General features: G+C 38.8%; 1 protein-coding gene across 3 annotated transcripts in view; it reads left to right on the plus strand.

Annotated features, from left to right (window-relative positions):
* CCDC14 (coiled-coil domain containing 14) overlaps nucleotides 1-13,849 on the plus strand; it is a 41,106-nt gene extending 27,257 nt beyond the window's left edge. For 2 of the 3 annotated variants that reach the window (XM_031032265.2, XM_081832598.1), the window contains 3 exons: nucleotides 5,566-5,784; nucleotides 5,859-5,991; nucleotides 12,733-13,849. In XM_031032265.2, coding sequence (XP_030888125.2) covers nucleotides 5,566-5,784; nucleotides 5,859-5,991; nucleotides 12,733-13,669 — 1,289 coding nt within the window. In that variant the 3' untranslated portion in view covers nucleotides 13,670-13,849. The remainder of the gene's footprint in view (nucleotides 1-5,565; nucleotides 5,785-5,858; nucleotides 5,992-12,732) is intronic. The other variant, XM_081832604.1, reaches the window with a different exon arrangement.
* Nucleotides 13,850-14,546: the final 697 nt, after the last annotated feature.

The following is a 14,546-nucleotide window of genomic DNA, read 5'->3' on the forward strand; positions in this document are numbered from 1 at the left end:
AGATAGCAAGAGCAGGAGCACAAGCAGGAGGAGTGGGAGAGGGAGCAGCAGGCTTCCTGCTGAGCAGGGAGCCCGATGTGGGGCTTGATCCCAGGACTCTGGGATCATGACCTGAGCCGAAGGCGGACGCTTAATGACTGAGCCACCCAGGTGCCCCTATTTTTAACTTTTTGAGGAACCTCCATACTGTTCTCCAGAATGGCTGCACCAGTTTGCATTCCCACCAACAGTGTGAGAGGGTTCCCCTTTCTTCACATCCTCACTAGCACCTGTTGTTTCCTGTGTTGTTAATTTTAGCCATTCTGACTGGTATGAGGATGTATCTTGTAGTTTTGATTTGGATTTCCCTGATGTTGACTGATGAGCATCTTTTCATGTGTTGTTAGCATCTGTATATCTTCATTGGAAAAATGTCTATTCATGTCTTCTCCCCATTTTTAAACTGGATTATTTGTTTTTGGAGTGTTCAGTTTGGTAAGTTTTTTATGTATTTTGGATACTAACCCTTTATCAGATATGTCATTTGCAAATATCGTCTCCAAATATTCTGAAGGTTGCCTTTTAGTTTTGTTGATTTCCTTTGCTGTGCAGAAGCTTTTTATCTTGATGAGGTCCCAATAGTTTATTTTGCTTTTGTTTCCCTTGCCTTAGAAGACCTATCTACTAAAAAGTTTTTACAGCCAATGTCAAAGAGGTTGCTGCCTGTGTTCTCCTCTAGGATTTTGATGGTTTTCTGTCTCACATTTAGGTCTTTCATGCACTTTGAGCTTATTTTTGTGTATGGTGTAAGACGGCGGTCTAGTTTCATTCTTCTGCATGTGGCTGTCCAGTTTTCCCAACACGTTTGTTGAAGAGCCTGTCTTTTCTCCATTGCATATTCTTTCCTGCTTTGTTGAAGACTAGTTGACCATATAGTTGTAGGTTCATTTCTGCGTTCTGTTCTGTTCCATTGATCTATGTGTCTGTTTTTGTGCCAGTACCATACTGTCTTGATTACTGCAGCTTTGTAGTATAACTTGAAGTCTGGAATTGTGATGCCTCCAGTGTTGCTTTTCTTTTTCAAGATTGCTTTGGCTATTCAGGGTCTTTTGTGGTTCCATACAAAATTCGGGATTTTTTCAAGCTCTGAAAAATGCTGGTGGTATTTTGATAGGGATTGCATTAAATATGTGGATTGCTTTGGGAAGTATAGACATTTTTTTTTTTTTGAAGATTTTATTTATTTATTTGAGAGACAGAGACAGAGACAGAGAGAGCATGAGCAGGGCGAGTGGCAGAGGGAGAGGGAGAGAGATAAGCAGACTCCCCACAGAGTATGGAGCCTGACACGGGACTCGATCCCAGGACCCTGAGATCATGACCTGAGTCGAAACCAAGAGTTGGATGCTCAACCATCTGAGCCACCTAGGCGCCCCTCCATCCCCTCACTTTTGATCTGCAGGTGTCTTTAGGTCTAAAATGAGTCTCTTATTTTTTTTTTATCCATTCTGATGCCCTGTGTCTTTTGATTAGAGCATTTAGTCCATTTACATTCAGAGTAATTATTGATAGATATGTGCTTAGTGCCATTTTATTACTTGTTTTGTCATTGTTTCGAGAGATTTTCTCTGTTCCTTGCTAGTCTTTGTCACTTTTGGTCTTTCCTTCCCACTCAAAGAGTCCCCATTAATATTTCTTGCAGGGCTGGTTTAGTGTTCATGAACTCCTTTAGTTTTTGTTTGTTTGGGAAACTCTTTATCTCTCCTCCTATTCTGAATGATAGCCTTGCTGGATAGAGTATTGTTGGCTGCAGATTTTTCCCATTCAGCACATTAAATATATCATGCCACTCCCTTTTGGCCTGCTAAGTTTCTGTGGCGAGATCTGTAGCTAGCCTTATGGGTCTGCCCTTGTAAGTTAGGGACTTATTTTGTCTTGCTGCTTTTAGAATTTTTTTCTTCATCACTATATTTTGCAGATTTAACTATAATATGTCTTGGTGTTGGCCTGCTTTTGTTGATTTTGATGGGAGTTCCCTCTGCCTCCTGGATGTCTGTTTCCTTCCCCAGATTAGGGAAGTTTTCAGCTTTTATTTCCTCAAATAAACCATCTGCCCCCTTTTCTCTCTCTTCTGGGACTGCTGTGATACAGATGTTATTACATTTAACGGAGTCACTGAGTTCCCTAAGTCTACTCTTGTGATCCATCATTCTTCTTTCTCTGTTTTGTTCAGCTTCGTTATTTTCCATAACTCTATCTTCTGTATCACTTATTTGTTCCTCTGCTTCTTCCATCCTTGTGGTCATTACATCCAGATGGTTTCAAATCTCAGATATTACATTTTTCATTTCTGCCCGATTGTTTTTTCGCTCTTTTATCTCTGTGGTAAGGGCCTCTCTGAAGTCTTACATGCTTTTCTCAAGTCCAGCAAGTATCCTTATGATTGTTGTTTTAAATTTTCATTCAGGCATATTACTTATATGTGTTCCTTTTTTTCTTTTTATTTGTTTTGATGAGATCTCTGGCCATGACCTTTTCTTGCTCTTTTGGGATGAATTCCTCCATCTTGGCATTTTGTCTAGGTCTCTGTCTTCTACTGTGTGTTAGGAAAGCCTGTGATAGTTCCTGCTCCTGAGAATAATGACTTCATGAAGAAGAGGTCATACAGTGTCCAGTCCAGGGCCTGGTGCTTCAGGGAGCATCTCTGCTGTGTGCTGCGTGCACTCAGCTGCTGTGTTTGGCTGCTCTGTCCCTCAGGTCAGTCGTCTGCAGAGGTTCTCCTTACCTGCCGTGGGCAGTGTTTGAACCTTGGCCAGAGTGTGGCGAGTTTTAATTAGGTATCTCTGGCCTGCTTGTTAAATGAGACTTGATGCTATTTCCACTAGAGCTGAAGCCTTGCGGAACTCTATGGTCGGTAGACGTGGTGCGTGCAGGGGTTTGTGCTGGTCTTCTGGGAAGGGGCCTGCTGCCCTGGGTCCTTAAACAGACTTGTCCAAGAAAAGCAGTACCAGTAGACCGCAGGGCGGGACTTGGTGTGAGCAGGTAGGCAGCCAGTGTTGGTGCTGTGCTGCTTACCAAATTGGTTTATGGTGAGGGTGGGGGGTGGGGGAGGGAAATGGTGCCAGCCAGCCCCTTTGTTCCCAGAGAGGGGAGTCAATGCTTGCTGCTCTCAGGGAGGCCCTCTCAGAAGAGTGAATAATTTCCCCTTGCGTGTCCTGTGCATTTTTCAGATTGCTGTTTTTACACTGTCCATCTCTGGGTTGCTTGCCTGCCTGGAGCAGCACAGTGCACTTTGGGCTCCATCCCAGCCAAGCCTGCTGACTTTTAAAACTCCAAACTCTGTGGACCTGGTATGGTAGAGACTTGCGCTGGTCTTCCAGGGGAGGGTCTTGCTGCACTGGGACAGAAGGGCAGTTATGCCAGAGGACGGGGGCGTGGGGTTTGGAGCAAGCCAGTTAAACAGCCAGTGTCCTGGTTAGCTGCCCTCAGCAGGTGTCACTGCACCTTTGGTGAGGGGTGGGAGAGGGAAATGGCACCTGCTAGCTCTTTTGTCTGTGGAGAGGCAATACCACCTCTCACAGATGTGCTCCTGGAAGTAGGAACAGTCTTTCCCTGGGCCCCTTAGGTGATCCTCACATCGTGCTGTCTGCCCTGGGGTTGCTTGCCTGCCTTCTCTCCAGGAGCAGGGCAGTGCCCTCAGAGCTCTATCCCAGCCAAGCCCAGGGACCTTTAAAACTCCAGTCTTTGAGCCCTGCTGGTTGCAAACACTCAGGAAAATCAGCCCCTCTTGTTTTCCCAGGCAGTGGCTTTGGGGAAGTGTTCTCCTTTTAGGTATCCCTGTGTGCCCCAGTCTCCCTTCGCTTTCTCTGTGACCAGGGCTCCCTCCCCTCTGCAGTACCTGCAACCCTCTTCTCCCCCAAACCACAGCCCTGCACTTCCTCTCTTCCTCCATGTGGCCTCTTCTCTCCCTCTAGGTGTGCAGTTTGTTCTGTCAGTCCTCAGATCAATTTCTTGGCTGTTCGGAATGATTTGATAGTTATCTAACTGTGTCAAGGGACGAGGCAAGCCTAGGGTCCTCCTACTACGCCACCCTCTTAGCTCCCTCCCCCCAGTAAAATCTAGGGGGTATTTTTCTTTCTGTTTAAGAACTGTACAGATATTCTGCTTATGTGGTTCCATCCTAATGTATTTGAAGTTCTCTGATGATCGTTATCTAGGTATCTTCCCAGTGCAAACAGGGCTGCAGTAAAAGTCTTATACGTATGTCTTTGTGCACATGTGTGAGCATTTTGTAGATTATAGCTATAGAATTATTGAGTTAAAGGAGATATACAGTTGTAATTTTGACAGATATTGCCAAATTGTGCTTATGGATCATGGCATTTAAAATAATAGAAAAAAAGGAAAAAAACCTATACCAGAGGAAAAGATGAGAACTGTTTGTTTCTTTGTTTGTTTTTGTATTCTTGGGATCTTTTCCTAAGCCTGACAAAACTCCGATGCCACAAAGGAAAAGATGATAAAATTTGTCCTCAGAATTTTTTTTCACTTTCTGCGCAGCAAAATTATAAACACATTTAAAACACATCAACAAAATGGGGAAAATGTTTTCATAATACATGATATGACAAAGGCTTAATTTTTTAAATATATAAATAGCTCTTACAAAGCAATAAGAAAAATATGACCACCCAACAGAACACACACTTCATAAAAATGCTCATCTTCACCAGAGTACTTCTGGAGAAGGTCACTCTGATTCCCCTATGAATAAACAGTGGGGGTGGGGATGGGTGGGAAAGGAGGCCAAGATGGGAAATGGGGAGATTGGTGGTTGCCATTCTAAATAGCTAATCTCTTTTTAGTCTCTGCTCATTTACCTTAATGTTCCCTTGAGAGCATTTATCACTATCTGTAATTACTTGTTTGTTATCAGCTCTTTGAGAGCAGGGACCATGTCTGCTAATCATCACTGTACGTCCAGATTCTAACACAATGCCTCACACATAGTAAGTCTTCACTCAAGGCTGCATTTGTTAAGTGGATGGTGCCGTAGACTTTTATAGCCACTAAAGAGAATGATAGATCTCTGTGCCGATACATACCGATCTTATGGGGGGAAAAAAGGCATGGTTAGAAACTATGCGTACAGTATGAGTCATCTCTTTTTAAATATATATGTTATATGCACAGGTATTTTTCCAGAAAGACACCAAAGTTAATAGTGATTGCCTTTAGGAGGAGAGCAGAGGTAGGGTGGGGAGGAAGATTCTTCATTGAGAATCATTTGGTATCATTGGTATTTCATCGTGTTTGAATTTTTTTTACTTTGTGCATGTATTATTATTTCATTAATGAAGGTAAAAAAAAATTTTTCAATGCCCCAGATATCAATTGGAGAAGAAAGGTATGACTTCTGCGTCAAATTTTAAAAATATATTTAGTATTTATATAGAACTACTCAAGCATATAATTGTTGAGCAAAATCAATAAATTCCAGATCTTTTCTTTTTTAAAAACAGATCTTTTCCAGGTTTGTGCTTTTTAACTTCGGGCAACAATTATTTGATCTGTTTTGTCTTGCAGTGTTTTCCCTTCAGTCATTGAACAAGTCCCTGCAAAACCAATTACAAGAGTCACTGAAGAGCCAGGAATTACTGCAGAGTAAAAATGAAGAACTTTTAAAAGTGATTGAAAATCAGAAAGATGAAAACAAAAAATTTGCTGGTATATTTAAAGAGAAAGATCAAACTTTACTTGAAAATAAACAACAATTTGACATTGAGACAACAAGAATAAAAATTGGTATGTATTTGAATTGTAGTTATGGTTACATTTTTTCAAAGATTGAGGTAACTGAAACTTTTTTGTGGTTTCAGAATTGGAGGAAGCCTTGGTCAATGTGAAAAGCTCCCGGTTTAAGTTAGAAGCTGCTGAAAAGGAAAATCAAATATTGGGAATAACATTACGTCAGCGTGACGCTGAGGTGACTCGACTGAGAGAATTAACCAGGTAATGTTGACTTCATTTGACTAACTTGCCTCTTGTCAGATTATTTATAGACTTCAAAAATCATTGTAGGTCTGCTCTCTTTCCCCCTTTTCTCTTATTTTGTCAATAATTTCTAATGATGTTTTCTTCTGCTCCAGCTGGGTTTAGGAATGCCAAACCTGGCTCAGTGCTTTTTTAAACCATGTGATTCCAGGAAAAGGGCTCTTGTAAGGAGCTTCAGCTTTTTATAAGTAAGCTGAAGAGTAACTTAGCAAATGGTGGAGAGCCCTCTGGCTCTGAAGCCAGAGAGACATGAGTGGAATCCCAGCTCTACCATTGTACTAGCTGTGTGACTTTAAGCAAGTTATTTACCCTCTCTAAACCTCAGCTGTAAAGTGGGGCATGATTAGGGTTGATGGGAACACTAAGAAATCATTCACATGAAGCACTGAGCACAGAAGCCCTCATGCCAGATGATCTCAGGAAAGTCATTTAGCTTCTTTGAGCCTCAATCATTTCATCACAAAAGTGAAGGAATTGGCAGCAACCCCTAAAAGCCCTTGCTTCCCTAACATGTCTTTTCTCAAATAAATACAATCACCCCACTCAATTTTTATATGATACGTACTTTCAAAGTTCAGTTTTCTCTTTTTTTTTTTTTTTAAGATTTTATTTATTTGACAGAGAGAGAGAGCACAAGTAGGCAGAGTGGCAGGCAGATGGAGTGGGAGAAACAGGCTCTCCGCTGAGCAGGGAGCTGGATGTGGGGCTTGATCCCAAGACCCCAGGATCATGACCCAAGCCGAAGGCAGCCACTTAACGGACTGCGCCACAGTTTTCTCTTGAGACATTTGTTAAGAATTGGATTTCCAACTACTTATTTAAATCCTAGAGAAGTCAGTAATTTTGATGAATATCAGCAGATCTGACCATGCATTTGAATGATCCTGGAAGTTCACAGTTCCAAATATAAAACAATTTTGAATATAAAATAATCTCCTTTATATTTCAAATGAGAAGATCTGTTTTGAATTATGAACTTCTAGGGAAATAGATGAAATAGTGATATATATATATGTATATACAGGATAATTTATTTAGTTTTGTAAACATATTTGAAATGATTATAGCTATGTTAATATAGAAATATTGCTTTTTTCACATTCACATTTCATTCAAACTTTTATTGAACAGTGGGGACAAGCAAAAGACACTTGTATATCTATGTAGTGTTATAATTAATTAGGCTCTAGTCAGAGTTTCTAAAATGTTGGCTTATACCACTCTTGTTCAAAGTAAAGTGAGAGAATGTCCCTCCTTATGAAAGCCTTTATAAAATTGCCAAAGAAAAACATCTCCTCTTTTTGGAGGAGTAATTTTGGGATGAAAACTCTGTTATTATCAGGTATTTATGATAAAAGAAGCCAGTCACAAAAGATCACATTCTGTGATTCCACTTAATATGAAATGCTCAGAATAGGCAAACCCATGGAAACAAAAAATAGATTAGTGGTTGCCAAGGGCTGGGAAAAGAGGGGAAGAAGTGGGGAGTGAGTTCTAGTGGGTACAGAGTTTCCTTTTGGGGTGATGAAAATGTTCTGAAATTGGATGGAGGTAACAATTATATAACTCTATGAATATACTAAAAACAACTCAGTTATACACTTTAAAAGGGTGAATTTTATAGTATATAAATTACATCTCAATAAACTTTTTTTTAAAAAGTACATATGGTGTATAGTCCATTTGGAAAAGAAAACTAGGACAGCAAGTCAGCATGGTCAGATTCCATGAGCAGTTGCGTAGGTGTCCCTGAGCATCTCCTCAGTATAGGCCCTGAGGAGAATATAGCAGAAGTAAAAGGAGAGTCATGTTCACTGGTGACTTGGAGAGAAATTAAAGATGAGTGTCATTTGAGAAAGTGTGTAAGGGGCATGGTGCTCTGCCTCTAGGAGAAAATGCAGCAGAGGATCTAGTTGCCTGAGAATTTGCTTTTCATTTCACAGGCTTTACTTCATACTACTAAATCTAGCTCCTTTATGAGCATGAAATCAGAAGCTGATGTTATCTTTTATTTATAATGTACTTTGATTTTTTTCTCAAACTCTTCTCCATCCCATATCTATTATTTTGTTTGTCCCCATCTATGATGGAAAGATTTTAATATCTGCATTTTCATAGATGGGGAGACTAGGACCATGTAAGTTAAATATTAAGAGAAAGTTAATAACAGAGCTGGGACTGGAACTCACGTCTCTTAATCCCTAGGCAGGTTTTCTCTCACTCTTGCACATGACATATCCTTAGCTAAAATAGTTTATTCCTGGTAACAACTCCATGCCTAATTTAGTCTAAGTGAACCTTAGTATTTTTTTTTTTTTAATCTGAGAGACGGAGGGATGAATGGATGGATTCATTTGCCTATTCATGTATTCAACAAACATTTATTGTATATCATGTCCCAAATATACACGTGTGAAATACAAAAATATATAATCATATTAGTTGCTGAATATCCATGTCATCGAGTTAAAAGCTTATTCTGGCACCTTGATGATGGATATAGGAAGACACATCCTTTTTTAAGAATGAACTCAACTAAATACTCTTTTAACATGTGTGGTGCATTTGTGAAGAAAATTAATAAAAATGTAAGGGCAATTTTCATAGTAAGTAATAGTATAATTATTATAGAAATTAGCATAAATGGAAGCACGCGGAAATGAAGGGACTTGCCTGACTTTCAGAGCTCGTTGTGCCCAGGCTGGTACCTGAGCCAAGATTTTAAATTTCCTCTTGAGCCTTCCTTTCTGGTTTGGAAAGCACAGCTGCTCTCTGACAGAAGAAGACATGTTTTTGGAGAGATTCTTCTACCTGTGTAGAAGATACCTTTGTACCTGCTCATTCTTTCAAAATAACACAGTCTGACTTTTCTCGTGTTTTTTTTTAATGGCTTTTTTTTTTTTCCTTTTTAAAAAATTTTTTATTTAAATTCATTAATTAACATATAATGTATTATTAGTTTCCGAGGTAGAGGTCAGTGATTCATCAGTTTTATATAACACCCAGCGCTCATTATATCACATGCCTTCCTTAATGTCCATCACCCAGTTACCCCCTCCCTCCACCCCCCTCCCCTCCAGCAACCCTCAGTTTGTTTCCTATGATTAAGGGTCTCTTTTGGTTTGTCTCCCTCTCTGATTTTGTCTTGTTTCACTTTTTCTTCTACTCCCTATGATCCTCTGTTTTGTTTCTTAAATTCCACATGTGAGTGAGATCATATGATAATTGTCTTTCTCTGATTGACCTGTTTCGCTTAGCATAATACCCTCTAGTTCTATCTACATTGTTGTGAATGGCAAGATTTCATTTTTTTGATGGCTGAGTAGTATTCCATTGTGTGTGTATGTATACATACACACACCACATCTTCTTTATCCATCTAGTGTTTTTTTTTAAAGGAATGAAAAGGATTCACTTGCAACTAGAGCCTTTTCTTAACATTCACCCTAACACAGAAGCATAGGAAATGAAAAAGGTCATTACTTCTTGTATATTATCTGCTTTTAGAAAAGACTGTGTCTAAAATATTAGGTGAAAATGTTTTGCTCTCCTTTTCTAAAGACTCTCGAGATTTTCCTATCATGTGTTTTCCATTGTTGTCAAGGACCTTTGCTTTTTATGCTGGGGATAAATCTTGCATCATGACTACTAACTCACTCATTAGATTAACTGGCCTCTTTAAATGATTATAGAAACACAGTGGGCAAGCTTAGCATTGTCTTACAGGGCTCAGTACTACCCCTGCGTTTTCTGAAGATTCAGTAACAACTTCAAAATCTAAGTATTCCCACGGATGGCAATTTTTTTTTTGTCAAAACAAAATAAAAAGTTCGTATTTGAGCTAAATTCACCCACATTGGTGATTGATAGTATGTTTGGTGATACCCTGTGCGATTTAGTTAATTAGGAACATCTCCAATACGATAGCTGGGCTACTGTGACCACTTTAATTTTGCTTTTGACAGAGAGTAAAGCAGCAATATCTGACAGTACAGCTAAAGCTTCATGTTCAACTAGCCCATCCTTCTTCCCTATAGTCATACACCTCGGTAAGATAGATGTATGGTTTTTGTATGTGTTGTAAATAATCTCTTAAAGATTTCACAGAATTTCTGAGTGCCTTTCTCAGATTGTTGGAGAGGGATAATGGGACTAGAAGGTACACGTATGAGTTCTAAACAAATACCCTAAACCAGTTCTAAACAAATACCCTAAACCATCTTTCCGTTCTCCAGCCTTCAATAATTTTGAAATACATCCTATCACTTTTTCAAAATTTTACTACAACACATGTTATAAAACCATTAAAATGTGAGGGAAAATTAACATATTTTCAGTGAACAAGTGGTAAATAGTCTCATAGCTTCTAAGAACACTCTTAAGAGTGCTGATACTTATTTAAATTAGTATATTTTTATAAGTAGCTGAGAAAGAACCTTGAATGTCTATTATAAAGATGTGTCAGTTTTCTAAGCATTAAAAATCAGTGTGTTTAGGTGTATCCCACATATAGAAACAGAAATATATCTACTTTGTAGCTATTCAGGTGTTTGTATTGCTTCCTTTAAAATTTTGACATACTGTCATTTCTTACAGAGATTTTTCTTTTAGTTTCAGAGACAATGGTCAGTCACATTTCTTGTTTAAATCAGAAGCTTAGTGATTACCATTAATTTCCAGAGATTAAACTTATTAATGTCATGTCCCTTCTTTCTTCATCACTGATTTTGTTCACAGCAAAGATAACATTTTTATTTAAGTCTGGAAAGAAACCTCAACATAAGTATTCCTTTTCTAAAAACAAAATGAAAATTTTAGTATGTAGTCTGATCGAATTAATTAGTGGGTGATTATTCATTACAGCATTTTTAAAAGATATGTTCATATAACATTTTTTGTCTTTTAGTAATAGTTCATTAGCTTCTTGAGAGAGGTATGGGAAAAAGTGGTAGGAGCCATTGCCATTTGAAGAGCAATCAGAACTCAGAATGTGTTTAAAATGACAGCGTAAGGGTGCCTGGGTGGCTCAGTTGGTTAAGCAACTGCCTTCGGCTCAGGTCATGATCCTGGAGTCCTGGGATCGAGTCCCACATCGGGCTCCCTGCTTAGTGGGGAGTCTGCTTCTCCCTCTGACCCTCCCCCCTCTCATGTGCTCGCTCGCTCTCCATTCTCTCCCTCGCAGTAAGTAAAATCGTAAAAAATAAAAAGATGACAGGGTAAGCCAGGTTGGAAAAAATTTGTTTTTCCTTTTGTAGGGAAAAAAAACACTCATTCTATATCCAGAGATATAATCACTGCTGTTTAGTATAGAGATTTCCTTTTAGTATTTTGTTTGGATGTGTGTGACTATTTTTACAAAAATAGTATTGTATCCATGTTACTTATGGACTGCTCTTTTAAGTTTAACCTTATATAATGAACATTTCTCCATCAATAAATATTCCTTACAACACAACTATAAATGGCTATGGTGCGATTATAGCATAATTCAATCATTCTACTGTATTTGAAGATAAAGATACTCAATCCATCTATTTTCTATTATAAATTTTATCTTTGTAAGTATATCTTTGGGTACAGCCTCTTGATGTATATATGTAGGATAAATTCCTAGAGTGCAAATTAGCGGGTCCAAAAATGTGGGATGTACAAATATTTAAGACTTCTGACGTATTGCCAGTTTGTGCTCTGGAAGGGTTATACCAGTGCACACTCCCACTAGTAGTACCTGCCTCTTCAAGCTTCTCTAACAGTGGGTATCAGTCTTATTTTACCATGTTAATTTGATAGGCAAAAAAAAAAAAAAAAAAAATCACATTTAAAAAATTTGAACTTCTCCATTTAGAAGTTGAACTTTTAAAAAGTAGGCTAGTTGTAATCTTTTAAAATTACCTGTTGATGTCCTCTGCATCTTTTTAAAAATTGATGTATTTCTTTTCTTATTTATATGTAATTACCTATATATGATTCAATTCAAAAAGACCAAAAGCTTGGTCTAAAATGGCTTTAATAGGACTACTAATAAAAGCTGCCATCAAATGAACACCCATATAACCTGAAGCAGTGCTAAGCACTTCACCCTCATATTTTATTATTTTATCTTATTTAATGTTCATTGTAATTCCACAGTAGATGTCTTCATTTTGCAATGAAGGAACTTGAGATTCAGAAAGGTTGAATGACTTGCCCAAGATCACAGCTAGTGATAGGATTTGATTCCATTTCTGTCTGACTTTAAACCCCAAGTGGTTTTTCTTATAACACACTTCTGGCACCTAGCTGTTGCTTATACCTAATTATCCCAGATAATTATCTCCAACTATCCTTTTTTCCCAGTATTGTTCCAGTGCCCTTTGCATATATATTTTGAATGGAGAGAAATAACTTCATTCATCCACACCATTTTGCAATGTTGCTCAAGAATAAAGCATTTCATACCTTAAGTGAAAAAAATTCCTAAGCCTGTATTTTTAAATATCATTATATTAGATTTGATATAGACCAAGATCTTTTAATCATTTGTTATTGTAATTTACTCGTTCCAGACGCATTCTGTGATTTTGTGCTTTTAGTTGCTTTTTTCCATGTTATGAACCAGGTGCTTGCCTCAGATCCTTTCTTTTGAAGATGAGGTATAAATAAACAAATGAAAGAAACAGGTAAAAAAGAATAATTAGTGTACTAAATTCTTCTTAACAGAACTTTACAGAGCAGTATGGCAAGGCTTCTCTCAGATCTTAGTATGGACAGTGCTCGCTGCAAGTCTGGGAATAATCTTACCAAATCACTTCTGAACATTTATGAAAAACAACCTCAACATGACCCAATCCCTGCTCATACTTCCATAATGAGCTATCTAAATAAGTTAGAAACAGATCACACTTTTACACATTCTGAGACACTTTCTGCAGTTAACAATGAGGAGAGCATGGAGCCAGATAGACCTTATAAAAATGTCCTGCCCTCCAGAGGCCCTCAACATAGTCACACAAGAAGCACAGAGGAAGCATCAGGCCCTGGGATGATTTCTACGCTTTCAAAACAGGTTTCTGTTGAGGAGAGCGAAATTACAACTCTAATAGACAGTGAGTGTAATTTGGATAACACAATTTACATTCCATTTGCTAGAAGCACTTCTAAAAAGACGTCACCACTATCTAAGAGATTATCCCCCCAGCCACAGATCACTGTGGCTTTGCCACAGCTGGTCGGCAACAGCGGACTTGTCTCTGAAAAGGCAAATAAGTCGTGTGAACCTGGAGTTTGTTCCTCTTCCAAAAAGGAAGCCGAAGATGCACCTGAGAAACTTCCCAGACCAGCTGATAGGGAAGACAAGCAGCTCCTCAAGAAGATAAAGGAAGCCATCAGTAAGATCCCTGCTGCGGCTGAGGAGCTGCTGGAGCCGGCTGCGGGCTCTGGCCCCGCCACCCGTCAGGGCAGCGGCATTCGAGGGAGGAGGAGCGCGGTCTCCGACGGTAGCTTTTTAAATTCTGACGTGACGTCGGACTGGAGCATCTCTTCTTTTTCAACGTTCACTTCTCGTGACGAGCAAGACTTCCGGAACGGCCTTGCAGCGCTGGACGCTAATATTGTCAGGCTCCAGAAGTCCTTAAAGATGGGTCTTCTGGAGAAATGAACTCAGAAGAATAAGGGACTGAGTGCTGCTTCTAAGAATAGACCTTGGCTGCACTGAATGTGTATTTTAAATTTCTTTAGAGAAATGATGTTTTATACCAATTATGTATGATAAGTGTATGAATAATAAATGCATTATTGTCCTGATTATATTTGAACATAAAGGAGTTTGTAAATCTTGCACTGGTTATAATTCTGCCTTTCCGCACTAATTCCTTTTCGGCCCTTGAGCTGAGGACGTTCTCTATTTTATAAGTAATAGGAGCAAAGTTAGTCTCTGCTTCTCTGTACTAGCACTTCTTAACTGCTCAGTGTCACCTCTGTCCGTGTAAGCACATTCGCGCTATTAGAAGCCTGAGTGTTGTGCTGCCACCGACACCTCCTGGTCACCGGCCGGTGTCTTTATGCACAGTGCTTGGGCAGGCCTGAGCATTAAAATGTTCTGCCCGCACCAGGACCTCCTCCTACTGGTTTCTAAGTATTGGTGCTACAACTTCTGAAGGACCCTGACATGATCTCTTTGACATGTCCAGATTTTATAGGTAGGGATTTCTTAAGTCTAAAAATACTAAATGAATTTTTAGTAGGTTTTTTTCATAGAACTGTCCATTAATATTTTTAATGTTTCTTCCAGTATTCATGAATTAATTCATTGGTGTATTTGGAGATAACAGGCCACAACTCTTCAACAACATAAGTTACAAAGTACAGTTCAGAAATATAAAATACAGCAAGGATGAAAACTGTGTCATCTGTCTACTCCCAAATATTCAGTTGTTATTCATATGCAGAAATTCTTAAGATTATTATATGATAATACAAGAAGAGCGTTGTATTTTGCCCTTAAAATAGGATAAGCATTCTTTCATGCAGAGAAA

Source organism: Leptonychotes weddellii, chromosome 1, assembly GCF_054177405.1.
Source record: "Leptonychotes weddellii isolate Sample4059 chromosome 1, ASM5417740v2, whole genome shotgun sequence".
In the NCBI taxonomy this organism is placed as follows: domain Eukaryota; kingdom Metazoa; phylum Chordata; class Mammalia; order Carnivora; family Phocidae; genus Leptonychotes; species Leptonychotes weddellii.